The 12768-nt window shown below is 37.5% G+C and overlaps 1 protein-coding gene across 1 annotated transcript in view; it reads right to left on the bottom strand.

Moving 5' to 3' along the window:
* GMPS (guanine monophosphate synthase) overlaps positions 1-12768 on the bottom strand; it is a 47782-nt gene that overhangs the window by 20159 nt on the left and 14855 nt on the right. Inside the window, exons 2-5 of the mRNA XM_058188315.1 lie at positions 12158-12339; positions 4756-4870; positions 503-600; positions 185-288 (exon numbers count right to left, since the gene is read on the bottom strand). Coding sequence (XP_058044298.1) covers positions 185-288; positions 503-600; positions 4756-4870; positions 12158-12339 — 499 coding nt within the window. The remainder of the gene's footprint in view (positions 1-184; positions 289-502; positions 601-4755; positions 4871-12157; positions 12340-12768) is intronic.

Raw genomic sequence — 12768 nt, 5'->3', positions numbered from 1 at the left:
TAACTACAAATTAAATCTATATATACTACAAATTAAAGTTATACCTTTAGGGTTTTTAAATCACAATTTATTGCACTATATGCAAATCACTGAAAACATAGTTTACAAACCAAAATCCTATTCAAGCCAGCACTGAAGTATAATAAAAAACTACTGAAAATTGATAATGTGAAAAATATGATACCTGCTACAATATTTCCAGATTGAGCAACAACTTTGAATCCATCTGCTACTTTATCTACGCTGTCTCCATGGGTAAGGAGAACAACTTCTTCCTTCTGAAGTCCCCTAAAGTAAAACAGGATCACAAAATAAAGAATCTAATATCTTTAAAAGGCATCAACTTAAAACAATCAAGAGACATTAGACATCAGCAAATTTTCCAGAACATTAATAAATATTTTCCAGGTTTGAAACTGATCATTAAACACAGTTCTGTGGAATTCATAAAATATCCAATTTAATTTCAGCTTCATAATTCATCACCAAAAGTTTTTCTTACCTGAATAATGTACAAGTGTTATCTAACGTAACACTGAAGACACCATCTTCTCTGACATCCTTTTTGTGTACTGTACCACCAAATACCTTATTCATCATCTGTCAAAAATAAAAAAGCAAGTTACCAGTCTGGTAGTAAATTCTAACATTCAGAAAGAGTAGCCAACTTTCTCTTTGCTTAGCTTTTTGTTTTTTTAACCAAGAATCAGAAAACTTATTCAGGATATCAGAACTGCTTATTGCTTATCAGTGCAAGTATTTTGTATATTTAAACCTGTATTACTACGAGGTTAGTAATTCCATCAGTTCTCAACAGGCCACAGACTGGAACTGGTGCAAAGCCCATAGGTTGGGGATCCCTGCTTTACAGCAATAGAGAAGCTACTTGGTCCTCCTCTAAACTTAAATATTCTTAATTCTTTCAATGCCGCAGAATACAAAAGACATGAGAAAGAAAACCCAACAGGCATCATCTACCATTGTTATGCTCTGCTGTCACTTTCCTACGGACATGTAACTTGCAAGTTAATTCTGAACAGTACAAGAGCTATTTAAATAATAAATATTTCCTCCCACTTCTTCCAGAATTGACTTCATAAATCATCTTGATGCTAATTCTGTAAGAACCAGGAATATATCCAGTCATTTTTAAGCTTATAACCTTAAGCACTTTATTACATCTCTTTCAATTCAGATTGCAGGTAGAAATTCACAATTATTCATCTTCGGTAAGAATGTTTTGTTTATAGGAAACATAGTTTACAAGTAGATCTTTAGTTCCTACATAAAGCATATGTTTTCTGTATGAAATAGCAATCATGTAATTCACCTATATTTCCTTGCTTCTTTGTGAGACTTCTAAGATTGTTTATGAATCTATATGGCTGAAAATGGGTTTCCGACCCATAATAAAAATGATGTAGATAGATGTCTGCACTGGGCTCATTACATTATGATGCCACATTTCAAGAGCCAACCTTTTTAGCTGTGTCTATTATAAAGCAACAGCAATATAAGGTATTACCACTGCTTTTTTTTATTACAGCATTCAAAGAGATGTAAAAAAACTCTATTATTATTCCTTCCATAGTGGAAGATTATCTGTCCTACTTGGGCTACCTATAGGCTAGTATTTTTATCTTGGCTTGCAGGCTCCACAAACAGATTTCTTCTTGCGCATTTAGACATGACAATGGCAGTCAGCAATTTAAAAGCTTGCTTTATTATTATTTCGCACTACACTGTGTTTGATCTTGCATGAAACCTTGCTATTTGAGGGAGTTCTATTTTGACATGGCATTTATTACGCTCGATTGTTTCTGTATTGTTACAACACATTTTAAGCAGTAGTATTTCATTTTGGTGAGATGAATAGAATCAGCAGGCAGCTTACCAGAAGCTTGCTCAGCCTCAGTCCTGGGATTGGTAGGATTTGGGGGAGTTTTGCACCACTGTAGAGCAGTTTTCATTTCCCAAAACAAACATGCTTAGGTATTTATGAAAGCCACCTTCTGTTTTCCTCAAATCTAGTCCAGATTGTTGAGGGCTAATAATGCATAAATTAATGTTTCCATGTCAGGTTCTCTTGGGCTCTCTTTTTGGTCTCACTGAAACAATATTTTTCTTTTCACTTAACTTTCTCTCACTATGGCTACTTTGCAGTTCACAATATTTATTTTCACACATTCGTTGTTTCTTTTTACTTTAGATTTATTGAGAATTTTATATAAAGTAAAAATCAAATCAAAAGGAAAAAAAGGTACAGGAAAAGAAAAACCAAAGTTATGAAAAATGACTTGTAACTTTTAACATATTGACAAACAAATTATTTTCCCTCCCTCTTATCTCTTCCAGAAACCCCCTCAACCCCATATTAAATTCTCAACTTTTCCAATCATTAAATTCATAATATCATTTATTTTATTTATTTTTCTTCTTTTAGCAAAAAGTCTACAAAAGGTTTTGAGTTTTCAAAAAGCACTTGTTTTCTGTCTGACCAAATAGGTCAGTTTTAACATTTCCATTAATTCTGACAGTTTTACGATTCAATCCTCCATTGTGAGAATTTCAATACTCTTGCACTCTGTTCCATTCATCCATTCACATAAATATCACCAGTTCCAATCCTTAAGATATGCAAACTTTATTTTTTCTCTTTTCATTGAGAAATATCGAACTTCAGTTTTCTTAATAGTCTGTCTTAGTATTTAATACGTTGTAACCCTACTGTTCTACTTAGACTGTCACTTTTTTCCAACGTTTCTAAAATCTATAATTTTAATTTCTTAAATCCTTATTCATACCCTCATTCTATGCCTATTACAATATTTCTGATTATCGCTTTGCCTCTCTCCACTTATACGTTTTCAAAATGTCTAAAGTGCTTTTTAACAGACTGTTTACAGTATTTTTCGCTCAGTAAGACACACTTTTTTCCTCCCAAAAGTTGGTGGAAATGTCTGTGTGTCTTATGGAGTGAATATAGGCAACAGGCAGCTGCAGCGAAAGGCGGCAGTGATTCCCGCTGCCTGGAACATCTGATCGGTAGTATTCTGGGAAGCCGATCCAACCGCCGTTCAGCTGCTCAGAGGCAAAGGCTCCAGAGTTCCCCTGCGGAGGCAGCAGACATGGAGGAGGCAGGCTGTTTGCTGCAAGGACGCTAGCCAGATGAATACAATATGGACGCTGGGAGGCAGAGGCAGATTTTTTTTCTTGTTTTCCTCCTCTAAACCTAGGTGCATCTTATGGTGAGAAGTGTCCTATGGAGCAAAAAATACGGTATATACTTTTCTGCTCTTTCCTTTGCTCAAGGCCTATGCTGTCTCATATTAAATCTAAGTGCTTCTGATTTGCACATTCTTTTAGAGTCTTGATCCATGTCTTCACTGTTTTATTTCTAGAGGAAATTCTTTTATTTACAACCACTCATTTAAAGTTTAAAGTTACATGAGAGTGCTAAAAAAGTGTCCTTGCACTTACAAGCATTAGAGTCCCTGAAGACACCTGATTGCCATTTGGGGTCTTGGCAACCAACATGTATTTACAACTATTGCGGCATCCTGGGGTCACATGATCATGATTTACAACCTTTCCAGCCAGCATCTGACAAGAAAAGGCAATGGGGGGGGGGGAGAGCCAGATTTGCCTAATAACTCTGTGATTCATTTCATGACCATGGCAAAAATGATCATAAAATCGGGCATGACTCATTTAATTGTATTGCTTAGCGACAGACGCTCGGGTCCCAACAGTGGTTGTACATCAAGGACTGACTGCATTCTTCTTGTCTCGCTACTGATCAAACACATTTTTAGAACTCAGCTTCCATTGTTTTCTTGTGCTATGTCTTCTCTACTCATCTTCCCATACACAGAACTCTCTTAGGAAATGACCACTTTATGTTCAACTAATAAATGATCAAAAACACTTATTTTATTCTTTGTACTTCGTGGCAGGTAATGTCTTAGATTGGGCAGATTAACTTCTCATAAAAAAATGCTATCTCCTTTATTTGTTTTTATTTTAATTGACCCCCAACTACTACAAATTGGGCAGATTAACTTCTCATTAAAAAATGCTATCTCCTTTATTTGTTTTTATTTTAATTGACTCCCAACTACTACAACTGTTTAACTGATCCCAGCTAGTACAAATTTTCTTTCCAGACCACTCCCGTTTTTGAACCTATGCCACTGGATCACTTGTTTCATTTGCAGGATCTTGTCAGTTTTAAATTCTTCTATATATAATACTAGAGAAGAAGGATTACTCTGAGAAAACATCTCTCTGTGGTGGAGGGAGTTACAAGAACATTTGGATATGCAAACTGTACCACCATAATTGCTAATTAATGTGTTGAAATGCTACAAATAATATCAAGGCTACAATGACATACCACTCATTTATTAGAAAGGCCAAACCACAGCAATCCCATTTTCAAAAATGATGCCTGTTTTATTATTCTCCATAGTGATGGCCTCAAAAAGCTCATGAATCAGTTCCCAGCAGGCTTCTGCACAAGAACAACAGATTGGCCTGCAAAACTTCCATGCACAGATTGCATTAGGGACTGTGCTATTAGTGACAAGCAGAGAACAAGGGACGTACTTTTTAAAAAAGCTCATTTTAGACTACTACTAAATAATGTTCCCATATATTGCACAAGTACAAATTAGAATAGTTATTGGACGTTAGGCAAACAAACACCAAAAAACCCATAGAGTCATAAATATTTGTAGTAATGTTAAGTAGCACCTGCATGCCATAGCAGATTCCAAGGACTGGTTTGCCTATTGTAAAAATTGCGGGGTCAAACCAGGGAGCATCTTCTGCATAAACAGAATTTGGTCCTCCAGAGATGATGATGGCTCTATAAAGGAAAGAGACAATTTATAAAAACAAAGATGTTGAAATTAAATATTTTAATAAACGTATATCATTCCATAAAACTTTGATAAAGGCAGTGCTGCATGTATATAAGGTATCTTACATCTATTAAAACAGCAAATTATTATAAATCAGAATAAATTCTTTTTAAAAAATCAAAAGAAGTAAACAAGAAGCATCACACAAAACCTAAAATGTGACACATTTAAATTGGAATTTTTCCTTTAAGCTTGTTTCAGCATTCAGCAAAATCTAAGTTTCTAGAGCAGAATTATTTTTCAGTCATACAAGAAAAAATCATTCTCACTGATATTCATTAACCCTATACAGAACAATAATATGAAAAGTCTCAACTTTCCTGAAAATACAAAAGGCAAACAATATGTGTATTAAAAATCATTAACTTCTCCACGAAAACAAATATAATGGAATATCATTACCTCTCTCAATTGTTATGGTTCTACTAAAGCTCATTACTTCCCAACAACTTCTCCTAAGAAAACCCTACAAAACAATTGGCTAACAAAAAGTATTTTGAGAGAATCAACAGTACATTACAGTACACTTGAACTGTGCAAAGGCCTTCTCTATGGCTTTTCCTTGAGCCAGTGACCCTCTTCTGGTTAATTTCTGAAAGTCAATCCTAAATTACCTTCACAACTACTAAAAATCAAATGAGGATGCAATGGATTTTGAAAAAATATTCAATAATATAAAAAGAAATAAAGAAATCATAGTAGTGAAAATGAAATCATAAAAGACTTTCCATTGGCTTAATAAACCTTTTAAAATTTAAAGTACTTCCAGAGATTCCTATTTAGACTTTATGCCCTATCAGAAACAAGGAGAATAATTCCAGTATTATGGTATATTCCAATGTTGGAACAAATTTTGCAATTGTGAACGAATTTTCAGTAGGGCATTTTCACTTGTAGAAAAATGTATATAAGAGCATTTCCTGGCATTATTTTCTTTTGGATCCAGGTGAAGTTTCGTAGGATAGATAGGCTAATAGCAATACAGTTAAATAATGATTTGAGAAATCTCAATATGTTTCAACTGATGTTTACTTTTTCCCCATTTATTATTCTGATAAATCTATGCTTTGTCAGTGGGAAGGTAACAGCGTTCCGTGCGCCTTTGGCGTTGAGTCATGCCGGCCACATGACCACGGAGACGTCTTCGGAAAGCGCTGGCTCTTCGGCTTTGAAATGGAGATGAGCACCACCCCCTAGAGTCGGCAACGACTAGCACATATGTACGAGGGAAACCTTTACCTTATGCTTTGTCATTGCTGATAGCATTCCATGAATTGGCAATGATTCTGAAAACTCTGCTACATTATGTGCTCCAATCTATCAACACACCCACCATATCAGAAAGCTTTGGACCCTTTAAACAAAGTAGCAGAATTATTTTCAAGCTACACAGTTTAGAGAAGAGAGATACTATTGGGATGACTTTATATATTCATGATCTTAGGCACAAGCTGTTGTCAGTGCCCTGCATTATTATGATGTATGCTTTAATATAGTCATTGACCATAGTTTATATTTAAGTTAAGAGTCAGTGGCTACAAGTAGAGTACAAGTCAGTGGGTACAAGAGCCATGGTGGCACAGTGGTTAGAGTGCAATACTACAGGCTAGTTCGTCTGCCTGCAACTTGGCAGTTCAAGGCTCAAGGTTGACTCAGCCTTCCACCCTTCCGAGGTGGGTAAAATGAGGAGCCAATTTGTTGGGGGCAATATGCTGACTCTGTAAACCGCTTAGAGAGGGCTGTAAGTCTAAGTGCTATTGCTACAAGTAATCCTTGCTTAGTGTCTTTCAAAGTTACGATGAATTCCCCCCAAAGATACTTAGAACCCAGTTTCTGAATTCCAATGGCAGCATGCACACACCACATACAAAAACACACAGAGTGGTCAGAAGATCGCATTTCAGATGCTTGGCAACTGGCTAATTTTTATGGCTGGTTGGATGATCAGAATTTATGATATTTTTTGCTGGTTTCTGGCATTTTCCAACCACAAACCATCTATAGGAATGAATTGACTCATTTTAGGACTGGAGTTTTTGCTTTCTGATTGCAGTGTTTGCTTTATGACTGTAGTTTGCTTTACAAGCACAGTATTTGCTTTGTGATTGCTTAAAAAAGTCATAAAACCAGATTGGTCACATGGGTGCCTTGACTTATGGCTATCATGACTTAAGATAGACATTCCAGGCTCTATTAGATTCATAAGATGAGGAATATCTGTTTACTAATGCTACTTTTCCATCAAACATGAACAAATCATGATTATACCCAGTGATTAATGGAACTGAAAAGCAACATAAATATTCCCTTAGGAGAGCAAGCATACATCCAGACATAAAGTATCATTTTCCTTTTATATAATACTGCTTCGAAATCAAAGAAACAAAATAACCCACGTATATTTGCCAACACTGAACTCTTTTATCAGTTAAAAACAAATTTGAAGCAATGTAGGGAAATCAATAGCCCTCCTCAGGTATTTTATAAAATTGACACAAACTACCTCCATTTGAGGGCAAGGAAATAATTGTTCCTCATATTGACCTCTGTGAATTCAATAAAACTGGGCTAGAACAACTTTTGTATCTTTGGAGGCTCTCCAGATATTTGAGGACTATCAAAAATCAATTACCTTAAGAGCCTCTGTAGACAGAATCCTTCATTATAACTAGTCAGCCCATCTATGTAAAGGGAGATATAAGAAATCAGGGCTGGCCTACTCATCCTTGTTTTCTTTGAATCTGGGCAATTTGTCCATTTTATGTAACCCTGAAGGTTTATGTTGTCATGGCAAGCCTATTTCTGGCCATGCTAAAGCAACACTTACTTGCCAATGTTTGCTCCTGCTAAGACTACAGGAAGCTGCCTGTTTAAAGCAACCATGCGGAGAAACAGAGAACTGTTCCTCTCACCCCAACTGGAAACTTCATGAACCATTTTACACTTTACTGAAGGACAAAATACTGTATGCGTGCCCCACCATTCAAAGGGAAGAGTCTTCCTGTTCAATAGAAATTTTACTTTGACTACAAAGACCAACTTTTAGAGGACAGTACCATGAACAAGAGGGACGCAGTGGCTCAGGGGCTAGGACGTTGAGTTTGTCGATCGAAAGGTCGGCAGCTCAGTGGTTCGAATCCCTAATGCTGCCGTGTAACGGGGTGAGCTCCTGTTACTTGTCCCAGCTTCTGCCAACCTAGCAGTTTCGAAAGCACGTAAAAATGCAAGTAGAAAAAATAAGGACCATCTTTGGTGGGAAGGTAACAGCGTTCCGTGCGCCTTTGGCATTGAGTCATGCCGGCCACATGACCACGGAGACATCTTCGGACAGCGCTGGCTCTTCGGCTTTGAAACGGAGATGAGCACCGCCCCCTAGAATCGGCAACGACTAGCACGTATGTGCGAGGGGAACCTTTATCTTTACCATGAACAAGACTTAGGAGCAAATTATAACATTTGTTTTTTCCTATTTCATTTATAGCTCTCTGCTACAAGACAGTGAACAGGCTTAAAGTCCAGCTTTTATCTTGTAATAATCTGTGCCCCATCGGGCCATTTCCTTACCTAACAAAGAAACAGGATGACCAAGAGTGGACAAAAAAGTAGTGGGAATAGGAATGAGTACTCCTCATTGGGTATTTTGTGGGAATCTGGCAGGAAGCACCAAAAATCAACCAACCAATTAAATCAAAACGAACAACCTACCTTCCTTTCTCCCTCTTCTCTCCCTTTCCCTTCCCTTCCCTTCTGTGAGATTGGCTGCAAAACTGTCACTGAAAATAAAGACCATGTGACTGTAGCAACAGCCATTATGCTGAAGCAGCTGCAACTTGCCAAAATTTCATTGCCTCGGGAGTCATTAGACCTGGAGTTTGGATACGTTGTGTAAGTTAGGCCATATGAGATACCTTGGTTCAAAAATTGTTGCCTTATGACGTATAGTTTCATCCAATTAAAGGATAAAAAGAGTTTAAAAGATCACAATAATTTTAATATTATATACAGTAGCTATGCAAATTTTATCAGTAAATGAATTCGTTTGGTCTTCGATATTCAGGTATTAAAGAACTTACATGTATTGGTTGCCTTGGTAAAATGTTAACTAATGATAGGGAAAAGGATGGAGAAATATTTAAGATGTACAAATTCTTATATACATTTAGTGGGTAGTATGTGGTCTGTGATAAGGAATGAATGTTGAAAAAAGTAAAAACAGCGAGTGTTTTGTTCATTTTGTTAAGGAAACTGAGAGGAAAAGTAATTTGAATGCAAGAGAAATGGATGCTTAGGTGTATTAATGTAATAATAAGAGACAGGTCATAAAATCATAGAATTGTAGAGCTTAAAGAGGTTACATGGATCATCGAGAACAGAGCTGTACAACATGCAGCCCATCAAGCCAGTTATTCTTTTGTGATCCACAATTATTTTTAATGCAGCAAATGTCCTTTCCCTTCCAAGAGCTGTGCTGGCTTAATCTAGATCAATGCTGTGCATTGTGCAGGATAATTATACGAACCATAATAGGTGGCTATCCAGCCTCTTCCTTAAAACCTCCACAGATGAAGAACCCAGTCTCCATAAGTAGATTATCTACTGCTGTATAGATCTCACCATCAGGAAATTCTCCTTATACTTAGATGAAATCTTGGTAGCTGCCACTTATTATTTCTATTCTTAGCTTCTCAGGTCATGGGGGGGGGGGATCTAGCATATATCTCCCTTTTATGTAACTGAGAATTCAGGAATGAATAGATGCTCCGTGAATGCTGATTTAACACAATGGTGAATGGTCAGGGTGTAAATATTGTGAGGTTTGGGCTTACAGAGAATGAATAAGCATTTAACTGTAAGGGAGAAGAAAAAGAAAAGAATGAGAAAGCTATTTTTAGATGGTGTTCAAGAGATCTTAAAAAGAGAAACTCAAAACCTTTTGACTTTTTCCATATGGTTGAAACAAGGATAGTTTGTAAGGAGAGAAAATATGAACTATAATGACAGATATTGGTGCAATTTAGTTTTAGCTCTCTTTATGTTCATGTTTTATCAATTCACTTCCATTGGTTTATTATTTCTTATTCCTTTTCTATAGTCCACATAATGTTGCTTATCAAGCAGGGAATGGTAAGATGGGTACGTTTCTATGTATTCATAACATTAAAACAATGTTTCATTTGATAGAATTCAACTGATTATAGCATGTTAATGATACTGATTCAACTGATTATAGCATGTTAATGATACTCAGCTTCATCACTCAGCTCCTCACTATCTCTGCTTCTCATAAATGTTTTCAGTTACTACTTAATAGAATGTACGCAAAGCATTGGAGCTGAAAAGAACCAAAAATCCTATCACTAGTCAGCCCCCAATTACCTCTTGAATTTGTCAACTTTTAAAGGGCCACAGGACCTCGAGTTTTGTAAGCAAATTATGGGACTTTTCATTTTGGAATGACATTTTAGTAGTTAACTAATAACCATCCTGTCTCTTTAGGCTGGTATTTCAATGTCCTCTTTTTCATCTCTTTTTAAAGTAGTATTCATTCAAATTACTCAAATGACACTGCCAACTTCTCTTGACAATAGAATGTTGAAGTAGACAAGCTTTTAGTTTGATCTATCACAGTTCATATAGCCTGGGATACATACCACATATATTTTCTCAAATATGAGAATCAGGCGTTCATTGCCTGAATTAATAGAGCAACATGTGATTCCATGAAATCTTGGGTGCACACCCAAAATCCCTTCTAAAATCTGCCACTAATTTCAGTGTGATGCAATAGGAAATAGATAAATGTATGGGACTAATTAATGTAATTTAATTTTTCATTTAAATGGAATTAGACCAGAGCTGGGCATTTTATGGCCCCCGAGCCACATACAGCTCTTTGACTGTCCCTGTACTGCCATTTGAGTTCAACTGGAAGTTATAAAATGCAATGAAATACTGTATTTTTCGGACTATAAGACGCACCGGTGTATAAGACGCACCAAGATTTCTAAGAGGTAAGCAAGGGAAAAAAAGTTTTTGCCCTTCCCAGCCCATAGGAGCACTCTGCAGGCCTCCCAAAGCCTCTGCGCATCCCGTTTTTGCAAAAAATAGATGTTTTGGGAAAAACAGGATGCGCAGGGCGTGTCGTGTCCCACTCCTCCGCTGACGGCTGGGTCAGGGAAATCCGAATCAGGCTTGCCTCTGCAGCTCTGCCCAAAGTCCTAGCAAAGTCCTCAGAGCAGGCAGGAGACCAGTAAGTGACTTCAGCAAGATAAGTTCGACTTTTGCCTGACTCAGAGACTGCCAGAAAGTAGATCCTTTATATAGGCCATGGGGTGTGGCTCCATGACTCAGCACTCATTAAGGCCTGCCCCTCCCTTCCTTCTGTTGCCTCCGCCTCTCCAATCTTCTGATGCGAGGATTACTCCAATCAGCTGTTGTTGGGAGTAAACCCTCCTCAGGCTCACCTGCTGTGGAGGAGGGGGAGGGGTCTAGCTGCTCCGTTTGCCTGGGCATGGAGTCAGGGCTGGGGCAGGGAGATGCTCCTTCTTCTGCAGTTTGTGTGGGCATGGAGCCAGGACTTGGGCCGGAAGGCATACATTCCTCAGTGTTCGGGAGCAGGTAAGAAGGCCCCGGCTGCTCTGAGGGCGGGCAAGACACAACAGGGCGGGGTTTTAGGAGGCCAAAAATGGTATTTGGTGTATAAGATGCACCAACATTTCTATCCTCTTTGGGGGAGGGGAGTGTGTCTTATACTCCAAAAAGTACGGTAAGCACTGGGGGAGGTAGAAGCAGAATCCAAGTGAACGCCTTTATTTGGCTGACGAGAGAAAGAACTTTTCTGCGATTATAGCAGAATGGTGGCTGGGCTGAAGCGAGTGGAGGCTCTGTGTTTCCTCCTCCCTTAACTCATGGGTGCCGGTGGTAGAATTAAGTTTAATCTATTGGTTAGGCCTTCCACAACGGTTCCAGTGTCTCATGGGCTCTTAGGGAAAATTAATCATTCACCCCACAATTAGATAGTCTTCAATTTGATGGGGATCTGAATATTTATGTTTTCTAATCTTACTCACTTTGGTAGAGTCTAAGGTACAATTTAAAAGGTGAAACATAGTCTTCTTCAGACTATTTGGCCTTTTACAGTTGAAGGATACAAGCTGTAACTTTCTGATCTCATAGATGAAACGAAACTGTTAATGGAGTATACATACAACTAATATAAGGATCAATCTTACCGGAATCCTTGTTCTTTAATAGCAAAAGCAGGCGTTTCCAAAGGAAAAATCTCTGACTGGACAAACAGTTCTCTGACCCGGCGATCTATGACTTTCCCATACTGAGCTCCAGCATCAAGTATCACGACAGCTCCTTCATAGCGGCATACCCCATCCTTGAGATCTTCTCCAGCATTCTCCAACTATGAACAGGATTTATAAGGGACAAGCAGATTGGGACAAGCAGATAAGCATAAAGTGTGTCTTTTCAAAATCGCAATAGCTGCTATGTTGAACTATTAGATTTGTATTACAAGTTTACTTGTAGCCTATTGGTATGAGAAGAACATATGTTAAATATTAAATTAAAACAAAACTAACATGCATAGTGGGGCTGGTTGGCACTACACTAAACAATAAAGCATGATTGGGTAAGCTATTTAACAAGCATATCATCTTACAGTTTAATGTGAAATTATGAACTAAGTCATAAAAAATTTGACTATAACACTTTCCACTAGGTTTCATAAATCATGCTAAGATTTTGTTAACCATATTTCATTTAATAAAGTAGGGTTCTTTTTGAGTGAACCTATAGCTAAACCAGATTAAAACCTATGTTCATATATCAC

The sequence above is a fragment of the Ahaetulla prasina genome, chromosome 6 (genome assembly GCF_028640845.1).
Source record: "Ahaetulla prasina isolate Xishuangbanna chromosome 6, ASM2864084v1, whole genome shotgun sequence".
NCBI lineage: Eukaryota > Metazoa > Chordata > Lepidosauria > Squamata > Colubridae > Ahaetulla > Ahaetulla prasina.
The sequence above is the reverse complement of the archived record's forward strand: the minus strand, read 5'-3'. Positions and strand labels throughout refer to the sequence as shown.